General features: G+C 43.5%; 1 protein-coding gene across 3 annotated transcripts in view; it reads left to right on the top strand.

The window, feature by feature from the left end:
* pds5b (PDS5 cohesin associated factor B) overlaps window positions 1–14,906 on the top strand; it is a 261,787-nt gene that overhangs the window by 227,114 nt on the left and 19,767 nt on the right. For all 3 annotated transcript variants that reach the window (XM_068033499.1, XM_068033498.1, XM_068033500.1), the window contains exon 29: window positions 12,990–13,052. In XM_068033499.1, the coding sequence (XP_067889600.1) occupies window positions 12,990–13,052 (63 nt within the window). The remainder of the gene's footprint in view (window positions 1–12,989; window positions 13,053–14,906) is intronic.

The following is a 14,906-nucleotide window of genomic DNA, read 5'->3' as shown; positions in this document are numbered from 1 at the left end:
CAATCATGTCCCCCCTCAGCCTTCTCTGCTGCAAGGAAAACAACCCTAGCCTTTTCAGTCTCTCTTCATAGCTGAAATGCTCAAGCCCAGGCAACATCCTGGTGAATTTCCTATGCACCCTTTCCAGTGCAATCACCTCCTTCCTATAGTGTGGTGGCCAGAACTGTACACGGTATTCCAGCTGTGGCCTAACTAGCATTTTATACAGCTCCATCATAACCTCTCTGTTCTTATATTCTATGCCTCGGTTAATAAAGGCAAGTATCCCATATGCCTTCCTAACCACCTTATCTACCTGTGCTGCTGCCTTCAGTGATCTATGGACAAGTACACCAAGTTCCTTCTGTACTTCCTAGGGTCCTACCATCCATTGTATATTCCTTTGCCTTGTTAGTCCTCCCAAAATGCATTACCTCACACTTTTCAGGATTGAATTCCATTTGCCACTGCTCTGCCCATCTTACCAGCCCATCTATACCTCCCTCTAATCTAAGGATTTCCTCCTCACTATTTACAACACCACCAATTTTCGTATCATCTGCGAACTTACTTATCATACCTCCTGTATTCACGAAAGTTATTAACTGGTAAGTGTAAGATCAGAGAACAAAGTAACAGTTGAAGGCGGAAGAATTATGGAGTGACTGTTGACAATGATACAGCCTGGCCTGGCGCATGTGTCACACTGGCATTGTGTATGCGCATGCGCGATTCAACCTCGAATAGACCTACTACAAGTGGTCGTCCTTGGCTGTCTGTTGCCATCCTTTACCCTTTCTCCCCCAATCTCCCCTCTTCCACTGTCCAAGTTCCCCTGGCTCTAATAGCAGATGCAGGTTAGCTCTAATTAAAAGTTCAAGCTCAGGTTTCATGTTACCTGGGCCCACTGACCATATCCTGACAATGCCAGCTCTTTGTTTGCATCAGTGAGCACTGGATCTTGACTCTAATATGACTTCTGAATTTGTGGACTTTTCTGCAATGAAGACTATGCAACTGCTCTAGACTAGCATGACCCTGAGCTTCTGGTTGCTGGCCATTTCACCCCACCCCCCACCCCCCCCCCCCCCCCCACTCGCATGCTCACATCTTCACATCTCTGTCCTGGGATTGCTGCAGTGTTCCAGCAAACGTCAAAGCAAGCTCAAGGAACAGCATCTCATTTGCCGATTAGGCATGCTACAGCCTGCCGGACTGAACATTTGAGTTCAATAATTTCACAGCTTGACGGGGGCCCCCCCATTTTACTTTTATTTTTGTGTTTATTTTAGTTTGTTCAGTTTGTTTCTACTGTGCGTACCCACTTTTATTTTCATGTTAGTACTAGTGGCTGTTCAGTTTTCAGTCCGTTAACACCCGATCTGTACAATTGCTTTGTCTTTCAGCACACCATTAACATTGTTTGCCTTTGCTCCATGACTTTCTGGTCAGCAATTCTGTGACCTTGTCCTAGCAACACCTTCTCTTTTGTTATCTCTTGCCCCACCCCAGCTTTACTTGCTTAAAATCTTTCACATTTCTTATATCTGCCAGTTCTGAAGAAGGGTCACTGACCTGAAACGTTAACTCTGCTTCTTTCTCCACAGATGCTGCCAGACCTGCTGAATATTTCCAGCATTTCTTGTTTTTATACTACATTGTTAAGAGTTAGCTGCTGTGATTCTGATCTGCAGTTTAGTTGCTTGAGGTTTAAAGTAATTTTATCTAGCCCGCATCTCCTCTCCAATCATTGCTGCTACCCTCTGAGTTTATGAATATCCAATCTTATAATTTTAGGATTACATCCCAGCTGTACCCTGGGGTCTTGCATTATAACCTGATACCTCTCACTTACACCATACTCTGACCCTGCGTTGCCACTGATGTGACGGGAGGTAGCTGTCCAAATAATTTGTTTGGCAATTTCTTGCAAACAGTTCTGGAGGAACCATATCATAGAATTCCATACGATATGTGCATAATTGCCAGAACAGGTGTGGAAACGGTGTTGGTATTTGCATTGACAGTTTTCAAAATCATACATGTGCATGTCCAGCCACAATGACAGCAGTTGGTAGTAATTGCATCCAAATATTTATGAAGAGGGTTGTTCGGGCATAGAATTCCTCACCAGAAACATCTGTGCATGCAGAATCCATAATATAGCTTTCAAAAGAAAAGTGGTATAAATATTTGAAAATGAAAAATTTAAAAGGTTATGTGGAATTAGAATAATGGGATAATTCTTTCAGCACAAGTGCCCTTGCCCAAATGGTATTTCCTTGTGCTATAAAATTTTACAATGCCAATTGCCTTTTTATCCAATTACTTCAATCTATTTCTAATCTTCACTTTGTTGCTCGTTGAGGGATAGTAAAAAAATGTAGAGTTTTAACATTTTAGTAATGAAAACTAAATGTGTAGAACGATGACTGCATTTCCTGCTTTAATTGTATGTCCTGCATGAAACTTGCTGGAGCACTAGGTGCTGCCAAAAAGTAGAATTTGTGCCTCACGTTAATTTTGTTTAATATTTCTAATTAGGAGATTAAACATCGGGTTGCTGTTTGTAAAATTGGATTGTAAAAAGCTTGGAGGGAAATGGAAATATGGGGGTATTCCAAAAAATTTAATGGGAGGGTAGCAGAATAACATGAAAAAATTAAGAGCCTAGTCACTTCATGAGACTTTGTCAACTGAAACTCTGTGCTTTGTAAGTAAAATGAAATGTATCTTGCTAAAATTAGTTTGGAGAAAGTATTAGACAGTCAGAAAAGTCACTCCCTGGCTAGATCCCTGTAGCGGTGCAAGTCTACTTCTCTCAGGTGGCCATCCAACTTCCTCTTGAAGTCATAGATTTTTTCCGCTTCCAGCACCCTTGTGGGCAGTGAGTTCTAGGAAATTACCACCCACTGTTTTTTTTAAAAAAGTGCTTCCTCATATTTCCCCCTGCATCTTTTGCCCAAAACTTTCAATTTGTATCCCTTAGTCCCTGTACCATTTGTTCATGGCAACAGCTTTTCCTTGTCAAACTTAGAGAGTGACGGCGGGCTCTTAAAATCTAGCCCAAGTTCTCATATACTTCACTAATCACTCTCAATATGTCTGCTACCTTCAAAGATCTATGCACATGCACCCCCGAGGTCCCCCTCTTCCTGTACACTTTTTAGAACTAGGCCATTAAATATATATTGCCTGTCCCTATTACTTCTGCCAAAATATATTACTTCATACTGTCAGTATCAAATTCCAAATGCCACCTGTCTGCCCATTCTGCTAGCCTATCTGTGTCCTGTTACAGGGGGTTCATATCGTCCTCATTGTTTGCCGCACCTCCAAATTTGGTGTCGTTACCAAATTTTGAGATTCTATTCTGTATTCCAAGATTCAAGTAATTTTATATACATCAAAAAAGCAGTGGTCCCAGCACTGACCCTTGGGAAACACCACTGTCTACCATCCTTCAGTCTGAAAAGCAACTATTTCCTACGACTTGCTGTTTTCTGTCCTTAAGCCAACTTTTTATCCAATTGGACACTGACCCTTCCATTCCATGAGCCCCAGTTTTGTTAACCAGCCTTTTATGCGGTATCTTATCAAATGCTTTTTTAAAAAATCCATATAAACCGTATCCACCAGTTGCCCTTCATCAACCTTCTCTGTTACTTCATCAAAAAATTCAATTAGAATTTGCGACCAATTCTGGGCGCCAGACTTGAGGGAAGACGTGAAGGCATTGGAGAGAGTACAGCAAAGATTCACAAGAATGGTTCCAGGGATGAGGAATTTCAGTTATGAAGATAGATTGGAGAAGTTAGGACTGTTTTCCTTGGAGAAGAGAAGGCGAAGAGGTGATTTGATAGAGGTCTTCAAAATCATGAGGGGCCTGGACAGAGTAGATAGAGAGAAACTGTTCCCACTCATGAAAGCATCGAGAACGAGAGGGCACCTATTAAAAGTATTTGGTAAGAGAAGCAAAAGTGACATGAGGCAAAACTTTTTCACGCAGTGTGTGGTTAAGGTCTGGAATGCGCTGCCTGAGTGTGGTGGAGGCAGGTTCAATTGAAGCATTCAAAAGGGAATCAGACTGTTATATGAAAAGGAAGAATGTACAGGGGAATGGAATTGAGGAAGTTGCTGTTCGAGAGCCAGTGTGGACATAATGGACCGAATGGCCTCCTTCTGCCCTGTAATGACTGTGATTCTGAGATTAGTCAAGCATGATCTGTCTTTTACAAATCCATGCTGGCTATCCTTAATTAACTCGAACCTCTAAGTGTCCGTTGATATTTTCCCTGATTATTGTTTCTAAAACCTTTTCATTCATGGGATGTGGGCGTCGCTGGCCAGGCCAGCATTTATTGCCCATCCCTAATTGCCCTTGAGAAGGTGTTGGTGAGCTGCCTTCTTGAACCGCTGCAGTCCATTTGGGGTAGGTACACCCACAGTGATGTTAGGAAGGGAGTTCCAGGATTTTGACCCAGCAACAGTGAAGGAACAGCAATGTAGTTCCAAGTCAGGATGGTGTATGACTTGGAGGGGAACTTGCAGGTGGTGGTGTTCCCATGCATTTGCTGCCCTTGTCCTTCTAGTTGGTAGAGGTTGCGGGTTTGGAAGGTGTTGTCTAAGAAGCCTTGGTGCGTTGCTGCAGTGCATCTTGTAGATGGTACACACTGCTGTCACTGTGCATCGGTGGTCGAGGGAGTGAATGTTTGTGAATAGGATGCCAATCAAGCAGTCTGCTTTGTCCTGGATGGTGTCGAGCTTCTTGAGTGTTGTTGGAGCTGCACCCATCCAGGCAAGTGGAGTGTGTTCCATCACACTCCTAACTGTGCCTTGTAGATGGTGGACAGGCTTTGGGGAGTCAGGGGGTGAGTTACTCGCTGCAGGATTCCTAGCCTCTGACCTGCTCTTGTAGCCACGGTATTTATATAGCTACTCCAGTTCAGTTTCTGGTCAATGGTAGCCGCTAGGATGTTGATAGCGGGGGATTCAGCGATGGTAATGCCATTGAATGTCAAGGGGAGATGGTTAGATTCTCTCTTGTTGGAGATGGTCATTGCCCGGCACTTATGTGGCGCGAATGTTATTTGCCACTTATCAGTCCAAGTCTTGCTGCATTTCTACACGGACTGCTTCAGGATCTGAAGAATTGCGAATGGTGCTGAATATTGTGCAATCATCAGCGAACATCCCCATATCTGACCTTATGATTGAAGGAAGGTCATTGATGAAGCAGCTGAAGATGGTTGGGCCTAGGACACTACCCTGAGGAACTCCTGCAGTGATGTCCTGGAGCTCAGATGATTGACCGCCAACAACCACAACCATCTTCCTTTGCGCTAGGTATGACTCCAACCAGCGGAGAGTTTTCCCCCGGATTCCCATTGATTTCAGTTTTGCTAGGGCTCCTTGATGCCATACTCTGTCAAATGCTGCCTTGATGTCAAGGGCAGTCACTCTCACCTCACCTCTGGAGTTCAGCTCTTTTGTCCATGTTTGAACCAAGGCTGTAATGAGGTCAGGAGCTGAGTGGCCGTGGTGGAACCCAAACTGAGCATCAGTGAGCAGTTATTGCTGAGCAAGTGCTGCTTGATGGCACTGTTGATGACACCTTCCATCACTTTACTGATAATGGAGAGTAGGCTGATGGGGCGATAATTGGCCGGGTTGGACTTGTCCTGCTTTTTGTGTACAAGACATACCTGGGCAATTTTCCACATTGCCGTGTAGATGCCAGTGTTATAGCTGTACTGGGACAGCTTGGCTAGGGGCGCGGCAAGTTCTGGAGCACAGGTCTTCAGTACTGTTGCCGGAATGTTGTCAGGACCCATAGCCTTTGCAGTATCCAGTGTCTTCAGTCGTTCCTTGATATCACGTGGAGTGAATCGAATTGGCTGAAGTCTGGCATCTGTGATGCTGTGGTGGCATCAGGAGGAGGCTGCGATGAATCATCAATTCAGCACTTCTGGGTGAAGATTGTTGCAAATGCTTCAACCTTATCTTTCGCACTAATGTGCTGGGCTCCCCCATCATTGAGGATGGGGATATTTGTGGAGCCACTTCCTCCAGTTAGTTGTTTAATCGTCCACCACCATTCACAGCTGGATGTGGCAGGACTGCAGAGCTGAGATCTGATCCGTTGGTTATGGGATCGCTTAGCTCTGTCTATTGCATGCTGCTTATGCAGTTTGGCACGCGGATAGTCCTGTGTTGTAGCTTCACCAGGTTGACCCCTCATTTTGAGGTCGGCCTGCTGCTGCTCCTGGCATGCCCTCCTGCTCTCTTCATTGAACCAGGGTTGTCTCCTGGCTTGATGGTAATGGTAGAGTGGGGGATATGCCAGGCCATGAGGTTACAGATTGTGGTTGAGTACAGTTCTGCTGATGGCCCACAGTGCCTCATGGATGCCCAGTTTTGCATTGCTAGATCTGTTTGAAATCTTTCCCATTTAGCACGGTGGTAGTGCCACACAACACTATGCAGGGTATCCTCAATGTGAAAGGGGGACTTCATCTCCACAAGGACTGTGCGGTGGTCACTCTTACCAATACTGTCATAGACAGATCCATCTGCGGCAGGCAGATTGGTGAGGACAAGGTCACCACTGATAAACTAACTGGCCTGTAGTTGCTAGGACTGTCCTTACACTCTTTTCTTGAATAAAGGTGTGATATTTGCCACTCTCCAATTCTCTGGCACCTCTCCTGTATCCAGGGACGATTGGAAGATTATGGCAAGCTCTTCCGCTATCTCCATCCCCACTTCCTTTAGCAACCTGGGAAGCAAACCATCCGGACCAAGTGACGTATCTACCCTAAGCATAGCCAACCTTTATTGTACTTCCCCCTCTCTCAATTTTTATCCTATCCATTGCCTCTACTCTGCTTTTACCAATATTTTGTCAGCCTCCATTTCCTTAGTGAACACTGATACAAAGTACTCATTAAGTACATCAGCCTTTCCTTGTGCTTCTAAGCATATATTACCCTCTCAGTCCCTAATAGGCTCCACTCTTCCTCTTACTGCTCACTTATTATTTAAATGCTAGTGGAAGATCTTTAGGTTCCTTTTTATGTTGACTGTCATTCTATTTTCATACTCTGTTTGCCAGTCTAATTTTCCTCTTCTCCTCCCCTCTCGACTTATTGTATATGGCCCGATTTCTTCCTTGTTGAGTTCACCTGACATGCATCATACACCTTTTTTTTTTGTTTCATCATCTCTATCTCTGTCGTCCACCAAGGAGCCCTGATCTTTGTTCCCCTATCTTTCACCCTTATTGGACTGTTCCTAGCCTGTACCTGAAGCATCACCTTCCTTTAAAGATAACCCATTGTTCCAATATAGCTCTTCCTGCCAGTCTTTGGTTCCATTCTACATTGGTTGGATCCCTTCTCATTGTGTTGAAATTAGCACTCTTCCAATCTGGACATTCTACCTTATTTTCTTCCTTACTTTTCTGCATTGCTAGTCTAAACCTTATGATACAATAATTTTTCTTACCCAAGTTCTCCACTGGAAATCCCTGGTCTCTTGGCCCACCTCATTTCCCAGCACCATATCCAGCAATGTCTCCTTTCTAGTTTCAGCTGAGAACATACTGATCAAAGAAGTTCTCCTGAACACATTTCAGAAATTCCTCCCCCTCCTTACCCATTACTCTTAAAAAAAATTAATTACCCAAATATCGATTGGGATAAAGTCCTCTAATATCACCACTCTAATTCTTGCACATCTCTGTGATTTCCCTACACATTTGCTGCTGGCTGTCTGCCCCTCTGTGTTTGGAGGCCTATAGAATACCCCTAGAAGCCTGATCATACCCTTTTGCTCCTCAACTCTATCTAAATGAATTCTGCCCTCGCTCTTTCAAGGACATCCTCCATTTCCAGCATTGCAGTGCCTTCCCTAATCAGGACTGCCATCCCATCTCCCTTTTTCCCTTCTCTATCTTTTCTGAACACTTTATTATCATTGTATATTAAGCACCCAGTCCATGCCATTTTGAAGCCATATTTCCGTTCTAGCCACTACACCATATTCCCATACTGCTGTTTGTGCTTGTAGCTCACCAACCTTATTCATCACACTTTGTGCGTTTACACACATGCATTGTAATTCTGTCTTTGTATTCTTCCTAGTACTTCTCAGTCCACTCCAATCCAATAAGGAAATACTCCCTTCTCTAGTACTATGTAACACTCTTACTCTGACCCCACCTAATACTTTGCTGTTTCCTCCTCTAGTGCTATTTGTCTCTTCCAATTCTCTGTGCACCTTGGTGTTCTTCTCTTGTATTATCTCCTGGTTCCCACATCCCTGACAAGTTCATTTAAACCCTCCCCAGTAGTACTACCAAATCACCCTGCAAAGAAATTTGTCCCAGCTCTGTTCAGATGCAACCTGTCTGGCCTGTACAGGTCCTTCATTCTCCAGAATTGGTCCCAGTGCCCCAGGAATGTAAAACACTCCCTTCTGCACCGTCTTTCCATCCACGCATTCATCTGCACTATTCTCCTATTTCTATATTCACTTGCATATGGTACTGGGAGCAATCTGGAGGTCCTGCTTGTTAATTTCTTTCCTAGCTCACTAAACTCTTTGCAGGACCACATCCCTTTTCCTACCTATGTTGTTGGTACCAATAAGACTATAACTGCTGGCTGTTCACCCTCCCCCCTCAGGGTGCTCTGCAGCCATTCAGTGATATCCTTGACCCTGGCACCAGGGAGGCAACAGGCCATCCTGGATTCCCGTCTGCAGCCACAGAAACGCCTGTCTGTCCCCTGGCTATCGAATCTCCGATCACTATCGCTCTTCCAGTTTACCTCCCCACCCCCGTACAGCTGAGCCACCTGTGGTGCCATGTGCTTGGCTCTCGCTGCACTCTCCAGATGACCCATCATTTTCTTCTCCTTTCAACGAGAAAGAAAAATTCCAAGGGACCTGCCATCCGTGGTTAACTAAAACAGTTAAAGATAGTATCAAACTTAAAGAAAAGCCTATAATTGCGGAAAGATGGGAGGCAGGTCAGAAGATTGGACAGGATATAAAAAACAGCAAAGGATAACTCCAAGATTGAGGAAGGTAAAATTAGGGTACGAGAGAAAGCTAGCTAGAAATATAAAGACAGATAGTAAGAGTTTCTATAGATATTTAAAAAAGAAAAATTAACTAAGTGAGCATTGGTTCTGTAGAAAGTGAGTCTGGGGAATTATTAATGGATAATAAGGAGATGGCAGACGAATTGAACAGATATTTTGCATCGGTCTTCACGATTGAGGATACAAGTAACATCCCAGTATTAGCTGTAAGTCAGGAATTGGAAGGGAGGGAGGAACTCAAGAAAATTACAATCACTAGGGAAGTGGTACTGAACAAATTGTTGGAGCTGCGGGCTGACAAGTCCCCGGGTCCTGTTTTTTAAAAAAAAAAGTGGCTGGTGCGATAGTTGATTCGTTAGTTTTAATTTTCCAAATTTCCCCAGAATCAGGGAAGGTTCCGTTAGATTAGAAAATAGCGAATGTAACTCCTTTATTCAAAAAGGAGGGAGACAGAAAGCAGGAAACTACAGGCCAGTTAGCTTAACATCTGTCTTAGGGAAAATGTTAGAAGCTATTATTAAGGATGTTATAGTAGGGTATTTATTTTAAAAAAAATTCAAGGTAATCAGGCAGAGTCAACATGGTTTTGTGAAAGGGAAATCATGTTTAACCAATTTATTGGAGTTCTTTCAGGGAGTTACATGTGCTGTGGATAAAGGGGAACCGGTGGATGTATTGTACTTAGATTTCCAGAAGGCATTTGATAAGGTGCCACATCAAAGGTTATTGCAGAAAATAAAAGCTCATGATGTAGGGTGTAACATATTGGCATGGATAGAAGATTGGCTAGCTAACAGGAAACAGAGTAGGCATAAATGGATCATTTTCTGGTTGGCAAGTGTAACGAATGGTGTGGTACAGGGATCTGTGCTGGGGCCTCAACTTTTTACAATTTATATAAACGACTTAGATGAAGGGACCGAAGGTATGGTTGCTAAATTTGCTGATAATCCAAAGATAGGTAGCAAAGTAACATGTGAAGAGGACATAAGGGGGCTACAAAGGGATATAGATGGGTTAAGTGAGTGGGCAAAGATCTGGCAAATGGAGTATAATGTGGGAAAGTGTGAAGTTGTCTACTTGGAAGAATAAAAAAGAAGCATATTGTCTAAATGGTGAGAGATTGCAGAGCTGTGAAATGCAGAGGGATCAGGGTGTCCTAGTGCATGAATCGCAAAAGGTTAGTACGCAGGTACAGTACGTAATTAGGAAAGCTAATAGGATGTTATCGTTTATCGTGAGGGGAATTAAATATATAAGTAGGGAAGTAATGCTTCAGCTATACAGGGCATTGGTGAGACCACATCTGGAGTACTGTGTACAGTACTGGTCTCCTTTATTTAAGGAAGGATGTAAATGCATTGGAGGCAGCACATTGTAGGTTTACTAGAGTAATACTTGGAATGGGCAGGCTGTCTTATGATTGGACAGGCCAGGCTTGTATCCACTGGAATTTAGAAGAGTAGGAGATGACTTGATTGAAACATAAGATCCTGAGGGCTCTTGACAGGGTGGATGTGGAAAGGATGTTTCCCCTTGTGGGAGAATCTAGGACTAGGGGTCACTGTTTAAAAATAAGGGGTCGCCCATTTAAGACCAAGATGAGGAGACATTTTTTTTTTCTCTGAGGGTCGTGAGTCTTTGGAATTCTCTCTTCCTCAAAAAGCGGTGGAAGCAGAGTTTTTGAATATTTTTAAGGCAGAGATAGATAGATTCTTTGAGCAAGGGGGTGGAAGGTTATTGGGTTGGGTGGAAATGTGGAGTAATCAGTTCAGCCATGAATTTATTGAATAGTGGAGCAGGCTCAAAGGGTCGAGTGGCCTACTCCTGCTCCTAATTCGTATGTTCATGTGTTCCTCAATATTCAGAACTGAATACCATTTGGAGTGAGATGCACTCACGGGTCTCCTGCACTACCTGTCTGTTTCTTCTTCACTGTCTGGTGGTCACCCATTCCCCCTTTGCCTGCATACTCTTTAGCTATAGGGTGACCACATCTAAAAATGTGCTATCCACAAAGCTCTCAACCTCACGGATGCACTGCAGTGATGCCAGATGCTGCTCAAGTTCCGCAACCCGAAGCTCAAGAAGTGTCCTGGAGTTCGCACATAGCACAGGTTGTGCACGCTAGAGATTGGAGCAACCCTGCCATTCCTATATCTATTAGATAATAAACCTTGGTACTACAACTAAACCCTGCTATTGCTAATGACCCTACCAATAGTAATATGGTTGTGTTGTAGTAATATTGGTTCTCAAATATACTTTATGCTTTAAGTGATCACAAAGGTCAATTTTGTAAGATATGCCAGTTTTACAGTCTCTGACTATAGATTAGCTTGCTCCCTAAATAAATTAAGGCACACTGTCATTACTTTCAGCTCATTTATGTTTTTCAAAGGGTGAAATCTATTTGAATGTTCGTCTCAGTTTTATTTTATTAACTCTCACTAAGTCTGATCCTTCATTACCCTTGTGCTTTCTGACCTACATTGGCTCCTGGTCAAGCAACATCTTGATTTTAGAATGTTTATTCTTGTTTTCAAATCCTTCTATGGCCTTGCCCCTCCTTGGGCTGGATTTTATAAGCTCGCTACCAACCTTGGCGGTGAGCTTCAAAAATCGCGGGCCGCACACCAAAGAGCCACTGCGATCTCGAGCATAGCAGCTCACTTAAATAGCCAGAGCAGGCCACTCCACCCCCCCCCCCCCCCCCCCCACCCCACCATCACCCCGATCACATGGAGGGGGTGGGCTGTCCATCCCCGGCAATGGCGTCAGCTGCCTGTCTTTGGGCGCTGACGCCATTTTTAAAGGCCTGTTAACCCTACTAGCTTATTTAAATATTTAAAGATAGATTGAACTAAACTAAATGAATACATTTCTTTTGCCCCTCTCCCACCCCCCCCCATAACAATAAAATTAATTATTTGCCCCCCCACCCGTCAAAACACTTACCGTTGCCATCTGTCCTTACCCGCCCCCCCCCCCCCCAAACTGCACAAACTTTAAACTACAACCCTTCCCACTATCCCCTACGCCCATGACGTTAATTTGACTGACCCCCTCCGCGCACTGAAACTTACTTCCTCCCCACCAATGTTGGGTCTCGTTTCCCTGGACGGGGATCCAGAGGCACAGGAGTGCCGCCTGCTGGGCTGAAGATAGTGATGGGCCATCAAGAGGAGGTGTAAATATGTTTAAATCAATTAAATTAATCAATTAATTTAAATATTCAAATTGTGGTCCCATGGCCTTGCAGTGGGGTGGCCACCACGGTGCCTCGCTGCCACCGAGAGGATCGGACCGGGCCCTGCCAGTGTCGAGGTCCATCACTGGCCTTATCTGGGGCCATCTTCAGTCCTCTTCCACCCCCAATGTTGAGGGATCCTTAAAATCCAGCTCCCTATCTCTGTAATCTCCTCCAGCCCCATAACCCTCCAAGATATCCGCGCTGCTCTAATTCTGGCACTGTGTAGCCCCGATTTTGATCAGTCCGCCATTAGTGGCTGATCTTTCAGTTGCCTCGGCTCTGGGATATTCTCCCTACACCACTCTGCCTCCGCCTCGCTTTCCTTCTTTCAGGCGCTGCTTAAAACCTTTCCCTTTGACCAAGTTTTTTGGTCATCTGACCTAATCTCCTTTTATGGCACCGTGTAATACTTCATAATGCTCCAGTAAAGCCCCTTGGGATGTATTATTCCGTTAAAAGCGCTATATAAAAGTGGTAGTGCTGATAGTAAATCCTCAGTTTTGGAACTTTTATAGAACAGCATATGGTAACCTCAGAGGTTATGATTTGAAGATGGAAAATTCTAGTCTTGTTCCAGTTTACTGTGCAATACCACTGTTCTGTTGATAGAGTTAAAATATTAAAAGCTTTGTCAACTTTTGTTTTTTCAGAACTTCAACAACAGCAAAAATTATCTACCTTCAGAAATGAAAGCCTTTTTCACACCTGGCAAGGTATTGCTTCATTTTTTAAAAATTCTAATATGCTTGTAAATATAGAAATGATTCAGCTTCTGCTACATGTCTTCATAAAAATCTTTATTCTCATTCTGAATTTCATTTCAGTTTTACTCTGCATACCACAGAAGCTGCTGTCCTTTGATTTTTCTTAAATTTATTCCCCACTTGTATGTGGTATCATGAAGGTGCTTCCATAATTAATATTTTTTTGAGGACTCATGTTTAAATGATTGTGAAAATTGATTCATTTGAAAGACCTGAGAAGATGCCTGGATTTTTTTTTTAAAGGTTACTGGAAGGACCCTTTGGATTGTTTTTAAAAAAAAAACACTTATTGGAAGAGACAATGAAGGGCTAAATAAACATAGGGAGCATTGCTTGCTATTGGAGTTGTTTACAGAGCAGTCACATGTCCAGGTTTATGGTTGTCAGAAGTTTTTGGCTTTCTGATTTTGGCATGGACTGTTTGAAGGCTTAGTTGGTATGTATCCTGCTAAGAGAGAAGCCACCCAACTCACCCTTTTCCACCTGTTTTGAAAGTTTTTTTTTTTGAGAATCCAGTGAAAGTTTTTTTTTTGAGAATCCAGTGTGATAGCTGAAACCACGAATGCAATAATTCTCCCGAAAAGCCTGTAAGACTGCTCTTCGACGTCTCCTGAACAGAACTGCTCCAGAAAGATACCAGTGACAGCCGTCTACGTGTACCCGGAAGCTAGATCAAAGGCCATCTGGAACATTCCATATCTTATCCTTTTTCTTCAAGATTTGACAGTAACTTGGCCAAGTGATTCTGCAGAGCCAGTTTTTCTTTTTTTTTCTTTAACTTGTACGTGTGTGTGTGTGTGTGCGTGCCACGTTAGGTTTATCTAGAAGGGTAGATATTTATACTGCCATATTTCAAACTGTGTGATGTTACAACCGAGGTGGGAGGAATGCACTGTCTTTTCTAGTCCCACTTCTCCACAGGTCACGACATATATTTGAAAAATGTTTACCCAGTTACCAATTCGGTCAATTCTATACTCTTTATCCCAGAATAAAATACACCAACCAGGTTTCTTTAATAAACAACAAAGTTATCAGCTTATTATCAAACAAGACTTATCCAGATCACAAGTCGTGGGAGTCAGTTGCCAGTGATCGCCAGAGCTGGCGGGCAGCCATAAAGGCGGGGCTAAAGTGTGGCGAGTCGAAGAGACTTGGCAGTTGGCAGGAAAAAAGACAGAAGCGCAAGTGGAGAACCAACTGTGTAACAGCCCCGACAACCAACTTTATCTGCAGCACCTGTGGAAGAGTCTGTCACTCTAGAATTGGCCTTTATTGCCAATCCAGGTGTTGCTTCACAAACCACTGACCACCTCCAGGCACTTACCCATTGTCTCTCGAGACAAGGAGGCCAAAGAAGAAGAATCCAGTAATGAAGCAGAGCATTAACACACAGATTGAAATATGAAAGTTCCCTTTTTAAATTCCTCCCCCTCCCCCCAACAGCACTGGGGATAAAAAAAATACAAAAATTCTCTCTGCAGAGGTCTGTTACAAAAAAAAAGCAAAGAATACTTTGACCAAATACTTGCTAATTCTTGAAGAAAAAAAAGAAGATATAGAAGGAAGTCAGTTGTCCCTTTTTTGGTCGGGTGTCCAGGAATATGGAAATGAGTCACTGGGAATTTTTTCTAAAGTAGTTATTTTCAGGTGGCGTTTGGAATTAATGTGGCAGGTTTTTCCAGCTTCTCAGGAGATATGCAGCACCAGGGATTTTAGCTCTTCCCCCACTGGGTGCTGAATTTTACAGACCCCCCCCCCCCCCCCCCCCAACAAACAACATGGGGGATCGTGACAGTGGGG

Source organism: Heterodontus francisci, chromosome 6 (genome assembly GCF_036365525.1).
Source record: "Heterodontus francisci isolate sHetFra1 chromosome 6, sHetFra1.hap1, whole genome shotgun sequence".
In the NCBI taxonomy this organism is placed as follows: Eukaryota; Metazoa; Chordata; class Chondrichthyes; order Heterodontiformes; family Heterodontidae; genus Heterodontus; species Heterodontus francisci.
Note: the sequence above shows the minus strand (reverse complement) of the source record. Positions and strands in the feature narration are given on the sequence as shown.